The sequence below is a fragment of the Varroa destructor genome, unplaced genomic scaffold (assembly GCF_002443255.2).
Source record: "Varroa destructor unplaced genomic scaffold, Vdes_3.0 BEIS01000002.1, whole genome shotgun sequence".
NCBI lineage: Eukaryota > Metazoa > Arthropoda > Arachnida > Mesostigmata > Varroidae > Varroa > Varroa destructor.
The window spans coordinates 26,065,966-26,083,209 of record NW_019211455.1 but is presented as its reverse complement, the minus strand read 5'-3'; the positions used below and the strand labels follow the sequence as shown (position 1 = coordinate 26,083,209).

The following is a 17,244-nucleotide window of genomic DNA, read 5'->3' as shown; positions in this document are numbered from 1 at the left end:
TGTGGGACGCAAATGATCCTACGTTGAAAAAGCAAATACGAGTACCTTTTTCTGTTGTTCGTATTTTGCCAGTATAATGTATTAGCTTATAATTTTCGAGATATTCAAGCGTGACTTGCGGAAGATAATTTTCTTCATTTAACTCCATGATATGTGCAGTGCCTCAGATATGTCCTGAAATGCCCCTGGAAAGAACCAAATTGACACTATTTACGCCATCTTTTTTGACACCCCGCTATCAACTAAGGGAGGCGCTCTTTTACTACTCAATGAATGCATTAATCAGGATACCACCGAAGTAGTAGAGCAGCGAGGACCTTGCAAATTCACTTAGTCATAAAACTCTATTTATACGATAAAAGCATCATTCTAACTTCTATCCCAGTTACCCTTATTCAATCGTCTGTTGATTTGCCATGTTTCATTTGCCTCGCAAGTTTTGCCAAACCTATGTTGTAAGTTCTTCAGATTTTCGTTCGCAAGATAAGCTTTCAGCCAGCATTTTCATAACTATAAATATATGTATATTTATAGATTAAATTTTTTATCATCATTGAAAAAATCCAACAAATGAATATGTAGCAGAAATTTGATGAGAGACGCCTGGAAACAAGTAACTTATCATTTCCAATCTTTACATTTTGATTCCGTCAATATGATTAAGTTGGTACAAAGACATTCTCATTTCTCAAATGACGATTTTTTAAAAAAAAATTCAGTATATTTTTCTAACGTTCTCTTCTGAACGTTACCCAGCGGTTTTTGTTCTGGTAGAAAATGTGGCCGAATTGCGTAGGGTTATTAGTTGGAGTTATAGACAGAGATAATACATTAATTCGGACTTTGGGATTCATCGACTTTATTAGCTTTATTAGCCCTCGATTCGAAAACCTCGATGCGTTGGCCTCCCTCGCATGAGCGACACCGCTTATATTTAGAAAGTTTTCTGTATGATAAAACCTACGAGTAGAAAACTATACATCGGCAATTGCATCCTTCAATATGGTTTTCCAACATCTGACTCGTGACTGAAAAGGAATGAACAGAATTCCAACGGACCCCGTGACAAATTCGTTTGTTCAGGCTTAATGTCCGTCCCTTGTTCCATAAGATGACACCTCTATGTTTCGAGGCTTTGCTCGGTATCGCCGTTAGGCATAGTTCCACCAGACAGACGACTGGCTCCCGGTATGAAGCGAAGCATGTGTCCGTATAATATGGTCCGATGAACAAGCTATTTATAAGAAAAATCAGGAATCATGAAAATGGATCATCTATCTGCCGACCGCATCCATGGATATTTCCTTCGTGCGCCAAAAATCCCATCTGGCGTACGAACAGGCGAGAAAGGCCAGGCAAACTAAAAATACAATTTTCTTAGAGGAGATTAATCTTTGATAGAGATTAGCACCGTTTAAGGTGAGCTGATCAATTGACCTTACTTTTAAATTAACCTAATACCATGAAGTTAATCGTTTTCTTCCCGGCCTTTCCTGAAAAATAAGACTTGTCTGACTTTTTTCCCGGAGTTCTAGACCACCAATCTCATGTGACGCAAACGTTAGCCAGCATCTCAAAGAAACCTTTTGTCCTTGTCAGCAAGTATCATAAAACCGTAGGGCTCTTTATTGAAGCTCAAGATGCTACTGACGATTATTAAAATGTTATTAATTATTACACAACTACTTTTTTTCTTGTAAAAATTTTTCTTGGTCATTATTTTAAGCGTTATTGATTCTTCAGCTTTGCTTCAGAGATATCCTCGGACCTGAAGTACTATACAAAAGAGATTGGTGGAAAATAATCTTTCTGGTTCTTAAATTATTTAGTAAAAACGCTAACCGTCCAAAAACAAAAAATATTGTAAATATGTGAATTTTTTTTGTTTGCCTTTGCTACAATTATCGCTACTACGACTATTTAAGACAAAAATCTTAAGAGAAAAAGCCGTATTTACTTAATCATTTTTTGCATAGAGACGTACACACTTTCGATAAATATATAGTTATGTTTCTTAAATCGCGTCACATCGTTGTAGGTAGAGATTGTATAAAAAGGTATAAAAAACGAATGGTTAAAAAAAAAAGAAAGAAAAATCCTGTTATATTTAGCACGGCAATAACAAGACAAATTATTATTATTATGGCAGTAATTGTCGTTTCCAAACGAAGCTCCATTGTCGAATGCAAAAAAACGTGTTAATCTACTGAGATGACCGTATAAACATGATAATTAATACCATTATCGTTACTATCCATAGTATGTTATTATTTTTTACCTTTTCCATGAATATTGTCTCATTGGTAAAAGGTTTCTATGATTATACTGTCAAAATCATAATATGTTTTAGAATAAAGATGATTAGCGTTTTTCTGTCGTGTCTGTGATGATTCCATGGGGATTTTTTTTGTTTTTACGCTCTTCTGCCTGTCCTATTACGCTATCTCTAATAGTCGAACTTTTTATGGCAGCTGCATAAGTATGTTGTTCGTTCTAGCGGAAAAAAAGGCTTAACTCTCGGTCATTTTGGTGCTCTCGCTCGCGGACAGAAGGACAGCCTGACACGCGCCACACAAACAGATTGAACGAGAAAACCATAGTAAAATATTGGAAGAGAAAAGATACGTAAATATCGAGGGAGATATGAAGTGTATTCGACAATTAAAAGCAAACAGTTATTCCGCCGGTAAAGTGGTGATTCCGATTACAAAATCATATGACCCACGTAAATAGTATAATACGCCCGCCATATTCATTGTGTTTTATATTTTCTGAGTGTCTATTTTTTCTCTCTTTTAATATCAGAATCAATGTCACCTATGCTCTGCTTCCGCAACCGTGTGATTCCATTGCTCAAACTGACTCGTGTGTATATTATGTCCCTCTGTTTTGCCTTACATATTTTGGCTTACTATAGGATTTATTATTTTTGTGTTTTTCTCGCCGCGCGACACTTACACGACGCCATATTATTATATAATATACTTGTTAGTCATCTACATACATCTGTTCTTGTCCGTCTGTTCAATCAGTGTTCGAGCGTGACCTCAGCTCAGCTCGTTGGTTATTTTCGTTCGCTGTGGGCGAAAGTCTGCCATGAAAAGTTGTCCACATACTCAAAAACTCGCCGCTCCTACTTGGTAGCAAGTGAAACGGTCTGCGCCGTGTATCTCATGCGTACGTGCCGTATATCCTGCATGACGCGCAGGTCATTTCGTACAATTTTTGCCCGTCCCTCCTTGCCCTGTTTATTTGTCCGTCTACCACATTTTTTTAATTGTATATATGCATATGTGTGGCAGACGACGAGATGGAAGAAATTATCATATCTATTCCTTGTCACATCTGTCTAGCTCGAAAGCTGACTATTTTTTTTATATAACGGTCAGTATAATGTCTTATTATTCTTTTCATTATGTCGTTTTATTAACTGTGGCTATGGATGCGTGCAAAGGCTCCTGTTCAATTGGACGCTTGGTCCATAACGTGGACTCCGAGCGTAGGCTTTAGCAATGTACACACAAACACCGTCTCTATTCAGAATAGTGTATCCGATTCTTTGTTGTATCGTTAATGTACTCATACAAACAGTCTTATGCCTCAATCTGAGTAGGCTTATTTGTCATATGCCTTCGTTTCTACCTATAGTGAATGCTCGACTGCATGTATCCACTTCTACATACACGTATGCATACGGAGAGTTTCATTCTCAATCGGTAACTATGAGTTGCTTCAAAAAGTCTTCTGAATCACGACAGGCCTGATGACAAACGCAAGTAAATGATCTGATGTGCAGTCGTCCACATGCGTCCAACGTATGATGATGATAAAACGTATCTGCTTTTGTCGCCACACGAATATTGTATTATATAATAATTATGATGCCGGGGCAAATGATCTTAGACTGGAGTAGCGTCACGGAAAGTCTCACTTCGCTCGACCTGGCCATACTCTATTGTCCATTGAATTCTATGCATAATCATACCGGGCACAATTGCACTTTTACATACATATAATTCGGACGATACTCGTTCACCTTTATTTCTAGGTAGCTTCAAAAGTCAGGCAATAAAGTGTGTACGTTTAGCAGGTCTACCAGATGAAAGTATGAACGCCTGATATTCATACACCTTATATAATAAGTAATCGACAACAAAACTCAGTTCTCTATCTGAGAAGAGGCGGGAAACTGCCCCTATGTCAGCTCAAATTCTACCTATTTATCCATGTTTTCTGATCCTAATTTTGTGAAAACTATTTTCAGCTCGTAGCCATTTCGGCAACCTTCTGAACGGCTTTATCAGCATGTTGAATCGTCCAGCTTGTACTGATTGAAGCACAGACACTAAACCCAACCTAAAAAATAAGATACGTTACTGTACACCTAAAAGGATATACAGAGTAATATTTGCTTTCGTATCGCACCGGTAGTAATGTTATGCTACTTTGTCAAACGTAGATATTCGCCGACCTGTTTTTTCCTGAATATTCGAGCCCGTTTTATAAGCGTGCTCAGACAAAGCATACATACGGGCTTAAATGCTCTATCCAGCTTATGTGGCATTTGTCACGATAGACGGCAAAATTGGCGTATATAGGTTGAGACAGCGATAAGGTCTGTTGTCGGCACCGAGTGGATCTGTTCTTGGGTCGGTGCAAATGTTCGTCTATATCAAATCGTTTTGTCTATTGCGGCCCACTTGCACACGCTAGTAAGCGTAAATACTGGGGCAAATCATCGGCGCACGCGCAGGATAGATCGGTAGGATACGAGAAGATCAGAGCTCCTTGTACCTCAACCACTGGTCTGCGAGCGCTTTCAGGATCGCTTTTAGTTTATTTACTTGTTAGTGCTGTTTGACACTGTGTAGGCATTTATCTACCCCTGACCGCTCCGACAAGCCTCTGCTGTTAAATGTAGAACTATTACATTGAGCTCATGTTTACTGTTACCAACTTTCGCTTCTACAGCCTTCACTATGGCAACGCTTTCGACGTTGCCATAGTGAAGGCTGTGGATGAGTGGCATGCCTCAAACCTATCTCATGAAGATCGTAAGAGAATATCATTTTAGTGACATGTTCGTCCATAATAACTCCAGTGTTATAATTATTATCAGATTCTCATATTGTACGTATGTGCGTTAGAAGTTTCGACAGACCTTAAGGTATCGCAGCTATTCTTTGCAAAGTAATGCTTGCTTTATCTATCGTTTTGACCGATAACAGCAGTTAGACTTTTCTGAAATCTTCTCACCTGGCCCTAAAACCCATACGTCATCTTTGTCATTTGTACATTATGGGTTGACTAGGCAGTTGCTGGGTCCCACAACGTTTCGTCCAGTTCCCATCGATAGCCGCAATGGCAAGAAACTAAGGAATCAACAAGAATATACGAACGGGTGAACTATTATTGTTGTTATAATTAATATTATCGATAGAACGCAAACCCGTAACAATATCCCTAGAATACGAATTTTGGAATACACATAGGCACACTCTGTCATAGGCCTGCATCGGAGTGCGCGACTTTATGGATATTCTCTATGCTTATTGTTAGTGGCCTGCTTACTGAAGATTTTACCACCGATATCGTTGAACACATTCTGTTAATGTGTTTGTTTGGGCGCTGATGCTGTCGACGATAGGTAAGGTCATTCATATATTAATAATTTTCATATATATATATATGTATTTGGGCGCTAAACATCGGAAGCTTGTCGTCGTCAGGGATGATCGAGCCAAGGCGAGATAATCGATTAGGGACCTCCGATGGGGTTGCGGATTTCTGGCTTCTTTTGCTTTACTATTCATCCACTTTGTCCTTCGTTATCAGTGCCACGATGTTGTCATCCACTAATCCGCCTCCAGCTCATCAGTTGCCACCTTGTTGCTGTATTTCGATCTTCTCCACCTTTTTTAAGAAAGGAGAGCAGGAACCGAAAAAAAAGAGTCCCCGTGCCATATTAGTGTGCCGCCATGACCAACGGAGAGATAAACTATAATATCAAACAGCGCAGAATATCAGGGACAAAAACTCTTTGAAAAAAGGATCAACTTTTATTCCAGAATAGGTAATCTATAAACTCATCGAACAGGGCCTCTTAGACTCTTAGACCTATAACTAATCAGCCATTAGGCGTATATCAAAACAAACAAATTGAATTTACCTTGAGATCAGGGTTCATCATTGTTGCCTCCTGAATAGCCTCGGCAAGTGCTTTATCGTGATCGATAGGATCTCCGTCACTCTGAATTGTAATTTTTTGCTCGACCCGTGTTTCGACCACTCCGTCCCGTTCCATCTTGTACGTCACCGTTTCTACTGTGCGCGTCTTCGAAGAAATCGTCTGCTGTGAAATAACCTGTATAATAATAATAGACAGAACAAATAAATAAGCATAAGCCCGCTACCAGACAGATAGGCGTTTCCTCTTTACATATATATGCATTCAGTATTGTAGTGGCTGTTTAATTGGTCACCTACCTCGCCTTCTTGTTCGACGGAGATGTCATGGGGTGGCACATGCTGGGTAGTCACCTTTGTGGTAGAGTACTGACCACCCGACGGCAACCCGTCCTCCCCCAAAGGATCCACCGAGTAGGCCACTTTTCGGGTCTCCGTCGAGACTACTGGCACAGTTTTAGTAATTAGCGAACCTCCCGCTGTTCCAGATGAATTTCCAGTTGTATTGCTGCCATCGTACTTCATTGTCTCGGTTTTAACAATTGTTTGCTGCGACGATAAAATACAGAAATGAAGACGAAGGGGAAATTTTATATTAGTTTCACGGTTAACTAAAATACGCCGAACGTCTGTAGGACAGATAGCGCATACACAAACGGCATTAAGTATTACGCATGTTTATAACTACCCATAACATCTCGACTATAGAATTATTTAAACAGGTCGATATTTTATCATCAGTTAATGTTGCATTGGGACGCTTGGAGGAGGGTAATATAACATACCGGCAGCTGGTCGACGGGAACCGCCATAACCCGTCCGGTTGAGGCAATGTGTTCTGTGACAAGCGTTTGCTGTTGCTGCTGCGTCGTAGTGGAGTAGCGAGTGTACTCGCCACTTCGTTCGTCATACACTAGCCCTCCTGAAGAGGTAACCTGGGGTGGAGGACTCTGACTATCCCCCGTGACGCCAGACAACTGATCGCTATCCCGGCCTCCAGAGGATTTGTGGGGGCTTGGGGCAGAGCCAGCTGAGGAATCTACTCGTCCAGGGAACGATGTATAATACTGCAATTGTCCACCCATGCATATTAATTTACAGTATTGGTACATAATAGACGCATGCCTATATATTGTGTTACATGTTACGCCTATTTATAATGTTACTGACAAGTGAGATTGTTCCGGATATAAGCAAGATAATTTCGTTTTGGTTACCAAATGTACCTGTGTATCTTTGTCGAACGACATCGAGGACGATTTCTGCTGTTGTTCATGTTGTCTTCCAAGCGATCCCGAAGGCGATGCGGTCCCTTTACCCGTGTCCTTGTCCTTGGTTGGGCTAGAGCCGGAATCCACAGTATCAGCGCCTGCACTGGATTTGTCCTTCGAGTCCTGTCGGTGCTGGGGGTGGGGTGGCGCGCTTGCGTGTTAGTGCATATCAACTCATTCTCAACTCTCGCACGATCTCACAATTTTACACACGCATACACACACACACACACACACCCACCCACACACACTCACACAAAATCATTAACTCAACGACCAGGGCTCAACAGCAGGATCAGGTCTGATTAGGTCAATGATGAGGCAGGTCAGTCAGAAGATCAACGAATTAACCGAGCATTACTTTACCAATCAAGGCTGACTAAGGTTCCAAGTGCATCGATTGGAAATGACACACAGATAAACGGAACAGGAACACTACGTGAATATTGCGGCCTGCAGCTAGAATCACGCGGTAGAAAAGGATCGCAAACAATAAAGATGGCTGAATATCGAACGCCCGAGCTGTCACTCATTGATTGGCTGCGCCAGATTGGACAATAGCGGTACCGGCGTCCATCAGTAACACCGATTAGAGGAACATGATCTTTGTTGAAAAATCACGTACAGGATCCACTGTACTATAAATTTGTACACGTATATGTCAACGGGCTGCAACCTCTTGAATACCTGAGTATTAAGTCTGTTATATTATGACTTACGATGAAGTATTTACGAGTTGGCATGACAGCGTGTTAGAGTGATTGGGAAGCAGAGTCGGGCAAAAGCTCCAACGTAGCGGTGTAATTGATATTTGGTTAGAAGAGCCGCGGAGAAAGCTTCGTAGACTGATAACGCTAAAAGAAAAACTTCACTGTGAAGTACTTGAGGCCGATATGTACTGGGACAAACACATTTAGTCCGGCTTCAAAACCGGTCTCTAAACAAATCCAGCCTGAATAACTGACGAGTCTAGGAAGTCGGTACAACAATAAATACTGCGGCCCTGGACGTGGTGTTCCACAGACATCATCACCGTAGCTTCATCCCATCTACAAAGCTAGCAACTCACGAAAGTTGCCGACAGCAGCTACTCTTGATTATCGTTCGTATCGTAGTTATACACTAACTACTCAAGGCCGATCAGTTCGGCCCTAGCCGGCCAGCTTATAATTAGCGCGTGCCTATGCTCCTGTCTCTTCTGCTACTATTACCACATTACCGTTATGCGCTGTTGTCGACTATTTAGCAAGATGGCTTGGCAATGCAGTTCGACTAATTTACCACAACTACTACTACTGAACAGCTTACCAACTTATAGTCCCTATACAGTCCTATACCTACAAGTCCCTATACTTTTACAAGATGCGTGCCATAGATATATCAGCTCTGTTAACCATATGAAAAACAAACGTCAAAAAAAAAAAACAAAATACAACGTCAACTGTCTCAATCGACGGAACCAAACAGCAAAGGCCGAGCAAAACACAACTCTAGCAACTCGAGGGCAGACGAGGTAGCTGTACGGTTTGTACTTCCTTAGCAGCATGCCGTTCGAAAGGAGCCGCATGCTGCCTATTACACATAGCCTACAATACAAAGCACAATTTGACTCCTACTTTTTGTCACATACTAGGCCCTATGATCGTGCAAACGAATTTCTTCATACTAAAATAACGGTATCCATACTGATCAACTCGTATGTGTTAACTTCTGTCGCCTTTTCAAGCATAAGTACAGGCGTAGATTGAAGAAACAACAATGTTCATGGTAATTGTATAAGAGTCAATTAGGCAAGTGCAGATGTGTTTGGCACAGTAAATCAAAAACGAATGGCCGAAAAATAATAAATAAAAAAAATAATTCATAATAATCATTTTCAATCATAGAGTTGCACGGGAATTATCTAAATGGGCTGTATCAAACACGTGCATACGCTTATCGATGCTGGCGAAAGCAAGAGCCAGCTATGCAAACAAACAGCCAGCGATCAAACAAATGAACAATTAATCAAATAAAAACAAAGGAATCGAGAATAACACTTAAAAACTAAAAGAACTAAAACAAAGAAAGAAAGAAAGAAAAGATAAGCACCTTGTACGATGCAGGCTGTCCGTACGCGGAGCGGTGCGTGCTGGAAGAGCTAGTAATTGTCACCTTTCCGCCGGCGCCGGAGTCGAAACTGCGATCGAAGCTTCGGTCGGAGGACACGGGGGTGGTGACACTTCGCTTTGCCGGTCCCTCATAGCTCTTCACGACAGCGGATTTTGGCGTAGCGTAATACTCCTCTTGCGGCTGCATACTACCACCTCGCGCGTCCCTGCTACTGTCACGTTCTGTCCTATACGTCCGGGTCGAGGTGACCGGCGGGTTGGTGATCGACACTTTGCGCCCAGAATCGGCGCTTGTGTCTAGCGTGGACCTGCCGCTTACAACGCCGGCTGAACTAGGCGGACGTTCCTGGCGGTACTCATCGAGCGACTCGTCGGTGCTCTCGTCCTCGTCGCCGCTGCTGGAGTCGATGTCCCTTTGAGACGAAGGCGTCATCGCCCCGCTGCTGCCACGTCCACCCTTTGATGAAACCCCCAAAGGTTTTTGGGCGACGGGCGGCTTACTGCCAAGGGTAATGCCCGCCGACAATCTGGAGGAAGGCACGGTCCTAGGGGCGGCGGTCGGTCGTGAGTAGAGGTCGCCCGCCTGTGCTGCTGCTTGCGCTTTCGTCGGAGATGTCGGAGGTGTTGATCCGAAACTTCTCGACATCGACATCGAGTCATTGAGACTTGACGACGATCGGTCGTGGACAAATGTCGGCTGTTTGAGAATCGATTTCGTTGGTGCGCCGCTCGGCGAGTAGGTAAAAGCGAGACCTTTCTCGACTTTGCCGCTATCCGCGTCTAACGATCCAGGCGGTGTAGTTCGTTCCCTTCCTGCCTCGGTGTAGGTGAAGCCCAGCGGGGACTTTGTGCGCTGTTCGCGTAGTTCCTCGGGCTTAACCTCGTACATGTACTCCTTCGTGTACGGCGTGGTTTGCCTAAGGAAGCCTCCTTGCCTGACCGACGCTCCGACCCTACCAGGTCCGCCCTGGATTGGACTTGAGGTCCGCTCGGGCTGTGGAGGCACCCTGGGCCCACCACCGCTCGGCCGCGGCGTACTTGTTACGGGGTGCTCGTCCTTTAAGAGGTGTAAACTGCTTAGATTCTCCTTTCGGTTTTGTGCTGTTGCTGCCGCCGTGTGTGTGAGCGATTCGGAGCAATGCTCCTCCTCAAGTGTGTCCATTCGCTCGGTGGATCTGTCCAGCTCATTTTTAATTACCTCTTGTTCAGCTAGCCCCTTTAAAGGTGCCGTTGCGATGTGCTCTTCTGAGAAAATATGCCGCAGAGGAGGCCGTTGCTGGGCCGACTTGTCCTTTTTGCGTGCACCAAACATGACCGGACCAACGGAAACTGTATGCGCGGGAGGTTCGCGTCCCGGAACCCTCTGAACAAAGAATGAACTTTCCGATGTGGCCGAACCGGCCCCCTTATTCAACTCAGTATCAACATTATCGAGTTTAGCTTCAGACTGGCTGAACATTGCTACCGCCTGTGTAACGCCTCCGTTTTCTCTGTAACTCTGGTCTGAAGGACGGTCCGGTGTCAACACGTATTCTGCCGAGTCTTCTACGGAAGATCCCATAGTGTCTTCGCGCAGGGGAGTCCTCTTCAATTTGGTAAGGGTGATTCCCGAACCGTCCTATATTTTGCCCGTGATATGATTGTACAGACCACACAGAGAATACAGCCCATAGGCAACAAAAAACGAGACGGGAGTAATGCGCCCCCAAGTGCACCACGAGAAAACGTTGGAGCGATTTAGCGTTGGAGCGATCGGGCACGGAGGGGAACTCAAACAAAGAGGGGTCCGGTCATGGTCAGGTGGTCACAGACCACCAGCCGGTGAAATTATAGACCACCCATTCACCCAAGTTAACGGGGAAGAAATTTATGTCGAACGTTGTATCGCGCCAGGAAGGGATTAGCAAACAGAACAGGCAACGAGAGTGTCCAGTCACCGATGTCGTTCGAATGAGAAAGAAGCGGAACAAAAGGAAGATGATTGCGCCAATCGAAAACAACATGCCCGCCCACATGCCACATCAGGATGTAAAATGGCGGTGATGATGATGATGCGGATAAGACGTGAGGTTTTCCGATGTTTTAGTCAATCAGTCAGTCAGTCAGTCAGTCAGTCCAACAATATGCAGCACATATAAGATATTATATCGCCAGTTGGCGGATAGTAGTAATCGTTCATTATGTTTTTTTGATGTTCGATGAATATTTTTTTGAAAGTTTGACAGTAGTAGTTGTAGAAATGATGTTTTAGCCATTTTTTTCATTCAACGTGTATTCCGGTGGTATCAAAAAATGAAAATGAGTTGATGGAAGCCATTTGGCAGAGCCATGCGCAAGCGAATCATGCAAAGGGGTTAGGGAAAGGAAAAAACACAAGCAATTTGTTAGTAAAACTGTTATTATCATTACCATAACCGTCATTATTAAACATTTACCCTTGATTCACTTGGTGTTGACGCTTAGTTCTTTGTTTCGTCGTCACATTCGAAACGACAGTTAATGATCTTCCTGCTCATGTCCCTAATATCATTAGTAGGTGCTACCTATACTACAGTGTGATAGAACCAATGACTACACACTTCCCGCGCTCTTGATCCTTCCATTGTAACACAATCAAGTCACACTATAAACGGGTAAAGAAGCGCCTTAAAAACTACACCTAGGCTTATTCTCCATCTACCCGTAACTGGCGATAAATCGATGCATAGAGCTCCATTCACGTGGCTTTCGTCCACAGCCGTTCGTACCCTACTGTGTTTTTGGGTGCGTTTACGCCTGTTTACGATGATGTTCAAGTTTGCGCATCACGACGAAACGTATGGCATAAGTTATCGTTATAACTAAACTGGGCCGTTTGTTATTCGAGCTAACTTCGTTTTGATCAATTTATTAATAACTATTAGTTCAGTCAATGTCATCGTTGGCAATATTAGTTCCTGCTTGAATTATGTCTCTAGGTTGCTTGGCTGCGTGTGAATTCTGTGAGTTGGGCTGGGTAATTATAAGAGGTTATTATATATGAGCCTATTGGTTAAATGTTGTATGTGGGTGTGGAAAACAAGGACATCATGTCTATATATAATATCAGTTGATTACGAAAGAAAGTCACGAAGATACGAATTAGTTCTATTTAAAAAGCTGGTAAAAACAATGCTACGGAGCCGAGTGGAGAGGGGCGGAAGCGGGATACTGGGATAAAGGGGAACAGAAAATACGATATAAACTAATGTAAATTTGTTTGGATAGTGGGAAAAATGTGACCAGTACGACTATAATGAAAACAGTTACTTAGGACGCTGTATTCGATGTAATTGAATAACAACAACGAGATGAGCTGGTCAACAGTAAAAAAACAACAAGATACTTAGAAAGCCTAAAATGGCTATCTGTGTATTATACAATGACGTGAAAATGGCTGTACCATTGTAAGTGACGGATACACTAATAGCTGATAATAGTGAGAAACGTGCCACTGGCAATCAACAGACTTCCTCCAACAGCACAGCGCCTTCTATGGCATTCTGTGTATATATAGAATAATGATGCACGTCACGCAGGAGACTATAGCGTTATCCTCTAAGGGTGAACACTGTTCACTTGAAGTTTCCCACTGGGTGCTCGTGAGCGCGGGAGGCATTCCCAGATGCTGGCGTACACCCACCGATCGCGCGACATTGCCTCATTCGCTGATGAGGTCTTACAAGGAGTAAGCGTTAATACGAAAGGCATACTCTAATATTAACGTTGTAAGTATCATAAAATTAGAGAAACGACTAGTTTAGGGGTAGTGGCTGGGCAAAAAAAATGCTGTCAGGATCGCAACTTTCGCTACTCATATTGTTGTATTTCTTGTTTTTTTAGTTTTCGCTGTTTTTCGTCTAGCCAACATGGCCACCTGAACTTACGTCTTCAACCTGGGACCTTCTGAGAGACTCATCAGGCTGGCTCCTGCGATGGGCCCCGGTGCCTGCAGCTTTCAAGTCCATGGGGAGCATGACGGCGACCCCACCAATAGGTTTCTGTGCGCATGCAACGAATACGCGACAAAACCAGTCAGATATATGCTAATAAAAACACAGTCCTTTTACATGACCTCACAGAATATATCGAATCGTACTCCCTGATAGAACGACACGCTTGATCTGTCTGATCTATATTGTACTTTCGTATTGGCAGACAGCGAGCGAACGTGAAGATGAGTCGAAGAAAGCGAGGCAAGGGTAACGTTTCTGCTACATCCGAGTGTATAGTCGATCAGTTAACGAATTGTTACTTGTCATTGTTTACGAACCACAAATGACATTGGCATGAATGTCTATAAATTGTAAGGCGGCAGTGCTGTTTAGATAGAAGCTATATATCATTTTCTCATTGAGTACATGTGCCCGTGTACAGCCCATTTGTCCATCTAATTCAATTGACTGACCCCTTTCCTGACGAGTTAGATACAGACGAGATGTAGGTAACAACAGCACTGAAAAATTGCCTCGCCATTTTAATACCTATAAACAAACGGTCATGATAGCTAAGACACCATGCTGGCTGCGTAAGTATTTTGATATTGTGAGTATTCTAAACGTATGGCAATTCTTGAGAGATTAGCTGATACTATATAGCGCTGGTGATATAATCAGCGGGGTTTGAGGACCTAGGTTTTCTGAATGTTAAAAAAAAAAAAAACTGAAAAAACCTCAATCCCCACATGTGCTTATTACTTAAGTAATTTTAATCTAGAGGAGCATTTTATATTCGTATCTCTGTTTACAGATAGTATACACACCTTGTTCTTTCCCTGTGGATCTCCATCAGCCGGCGTTGGCGAGGTTAGGTCCCGATCCGGTCGGTCGCGTTCACGATTTAAAGTTCGCTGATCACCCATTCGATCAGCTCTGTCCATCCGTTGAATCTCCTCTTGCTCCTCAAGCGTCTGTGAGGGCAGTCTTTCCTGGCTACGGGAAGCGCGATCCGGTTTCCTGTTCGGCAGGGTTCCGCCTGGTAGAGCAAGCACCGCGGGATACAAATACGTCACACCAAATGCAGCTTGACAGGACGTTATTGGCTCGTTCAAGCAAGGACCAATGTACTGGACCTCCAAAAATATGGCAGGTATAATAATCGACGATTTCCTACTAAAGCATCTAGTGTTGAGAGTAGAGGATGTTATTTAGCCTGGATAGGGCCGAGTCAGACCAGAACTATGAGGATTACGTGGCAATTGGAGAGAAACTCCGGTTTGGCAAAGAGCACAGTACTAATACAGATTAGAACAATAACAAAAATGGTAAGAAACGGTTAATGACTAGCAGATGAAGGCTCGTTTAGAAAATAGATTAATATAGACGAGAAGAGAAATTCATTCAATAAAAGCACCATTAAAGAATATTGTCAATGTATCTAGGTAATTAATATCGATTGACAGCTAACCAGCAGGCCCATTTCAATAATGTTTGAGGTAAGACAAGCTGTCAAGAAGTTGTCCAGCGAAAGGAGTTCCACCGGACCTCGTGTCACGAAATGACCGAGCAAGTGATCATTTCTTGTTAAATTTATCATCAAGAAATTTTTTTTTCCGTCTGTAAGTACCTTCCGGTAGCTATGGGGCAACACTTGTCCAATATCATTTGTCCTTCTAGATAGAACTACATACGTAATCACTAACGTTGAACACAATGGGTTCGATTCATTTTTCTCATTGTGAATGCGCCTATGACCTTTTCCTACTTGAACGTCCTATATCACAACTGATCATTGATTTGTTTCGTACGTCATCAACAATAAACAGCGCCCGTCACCAACATTGCGTAAAAGCAAAAACATCATATTGAAACGTTAAGAAACAATCAACTAACATAAACAGGGGACAGTACGTTGATATTTACTTGATTTATTTAGCGATAATTGAAGCATATTTGGAGATGGTTACCATAACGACACAGAGCGAAGAAAACATTAACAATGAAAAAACAACATGTATTGATTACATATGCATACACGAATGCCTTTAGAAAGAAAATAGTGAGTTGACATTTTGTGCAGATATGTTAAATCGAGTAGGGCATCGTAACGACTACATAAGGAGGCAAATACGATACAACAAATATAGGAAACGACTATGCGATGATACATGACAAAACTACCTAACTAATGCTGATAGCAGGAGCGAAAAAAACGTGATATTACCCAGTTCTTTTTTTTGTCTACACTTATTTGTCAAGTGTCTATAGTGTTCAATGGTAGAACTAGACTCACCAAGAGGCGATAAACTCGTTCAGGCTGTTCTCACCTGTCTCTTCGGTAATTACTAATAGTCACAAGATACAGAAATTTAATAGAGACTTCTTATCGTAAAATTCGCATAGCTAAACATGTTCGGATCAGATGTCCGAATTGTGTTTTATGTAGGACAGAAACTAACAGCGGGAACTATTTCTGAAGTTAACTTGGCAAGAGACTAACTGCTATGCGTCGAAATATATGACCTTTAAAGCTAAAAGCCCTGCAAAAAGCAGCGCAGAAAAACGAAGTCGTCCTATAAAGGTTTCGCATAAAAAAAAAAAAAGACTAATTTATTGTGAAGCGGACGAGAAGAAAAACGTTCTTTAGTATAGCTTATTTTTACAATGTGTATCGTACTTTGCCCTGAACCCAACAACTGTCACGCCTTGTATGGATGCATGACGGTATGACAAGGTACGTGATGTGGTATAGCGAGAGAGCGAAGTCTTACCTGCTGGAACTGTCCTTCCATCAGAAAGTCTATCCCGGCTGGAAGAATAACTCAGCGCTGAAATCGGACGTTGTGAGGATAGACAGATAGAGCACACCGTAACGATATAGTGCATTCGGGAACAGCAGTACGCGATACCACACAGAAATGACGGCGTCCACACAACGAACAGGTGCATCCGTACAAACACCGAAACAAAACATAACGTAATGAAGCACAACATCGAATGAGAGCCAATTGCGATGACGAGCAAGGGAAATTGTTGCTATAGGAATTGATTTATTATGTAACAGTAGAAAAGCAACGGTCAACATCGAATTGGAAAGAACGAATGAAAATCATCTCATCACCGGTTCCGAGCCCACCGAAACCTAACCTAACCTTCTGACATTCTCTATTATGAGTATAATTGTGTTATAATAATCATATTTAACAATTTAGGGAAATGAAGCCATCATCTAGAAGGCACTAGTCTAGCTAAAAATGAGCAAATAAACAGCGAATCCTGTGGCTGATCATAAAACTCTTCATCATTGTGACTCGTAAAAGCTATACAGGACCTTTAGGTAAGCTAAGGAAGACATGATTACTATCACTCTGAGTCGCGTACCACGGAAAAACAACAAGAAATGTTCTATATATAATCTTCGTTGCATGTTGATCTTGTGCCTTCGTGCAAACTTAGCATAGCAACGCAGTTATTCAGAGGGCGTTCAGCGTCAAGGGGAGGCAAAAATATGATATATTTTTGTATTTGTTAAACGATACCTCTAGCAACGGCAGAGCTTACGGAAGTTACACATCGCAAACGTAAACACGTCGGTATTACAAACAAAAGCAGTTGATATAGTGTATCATATCACAAGGTAACATGCTCGGATGGCTATCTTCGTTTATTATATAATAATTATTATATAATAATCGGAATCATTGTGCTGTAATGTCGCCG

At 42.3% G+C, this 17,244-nt stretch overlaps 1 protein-coding gene and 1 long non-coding RNA gene across 14 annotated transcripts in view; one reads left to right on the top strand and one right to left on the bottom strand.

Annotated features, from left to right (window-relative positions):
- Nucleotides 1–1,934: 1,934 nt before the first annotated feature.
- The window catches only part of cora (erythrocyte membrane protein band 4.1 like coracle), a 65,915-nt gene continuing 50,605 nt past the window's right edge, over nt 1,935–17,244 (bottom strand). For 4 of the 13 annotated variants that reach the window (XM_086980005.1, XM_022790094.2, XM_086980004.1 and 1 more), the window contains 9 exons: nt 16,296–16,352; nt 14,349–14,560; nt 13,474–13,587; nt 9,549–11,186; nt 7,413–7,589; nt 6,972–7,253; nt 6,487–6,735; nt 6,170–6,364; nt 1,935–5,913 (listed from right to left, as the gene is read on the bottom strand). In XM_086980005.1, coding sequence (XP_086836131.1) covers nt 5,875–5,913; nt 6,170–6,364; nt 6,487–6,735; nt 6,972–7,253; nt 7,413–7,589; nt 9,549–11,186; nt 13,474–13,587; nt 14,349–14,560; nt 16,296–16,352 — 2,963 coding nt within the window. In that variant the 3' untranslated portion in view covers nt 1,935–5,874. Of the gene's footprint in view, nt 5,999–6,169; nt 6,365–6,486; nt 6,736–6,971; nt 7,254–7,412; nt 7,590–9,548; nt 11,187–13,473; nt 13,588–14,348; nt 14,561–16,295; nt 16,353–17,244 lie in introns of all 13 variants that reach the window. The other 9 variants (XM_086980010.1, XM_086980007.1, XM_086980008.1 and 6 more) reach the window with 9 other exon arrangements.
- LOC111243871 (uncharacterized) lies at nt 13,097–13,567 on the top strand. Its single transcript, XR_002670643.2, has 2 exons — nt 13,097–13,314; nt 13,430–13,567. It is a non-coding gene; the product is annotated as an uncharacterized LOC111243871 (long non-coding RNA).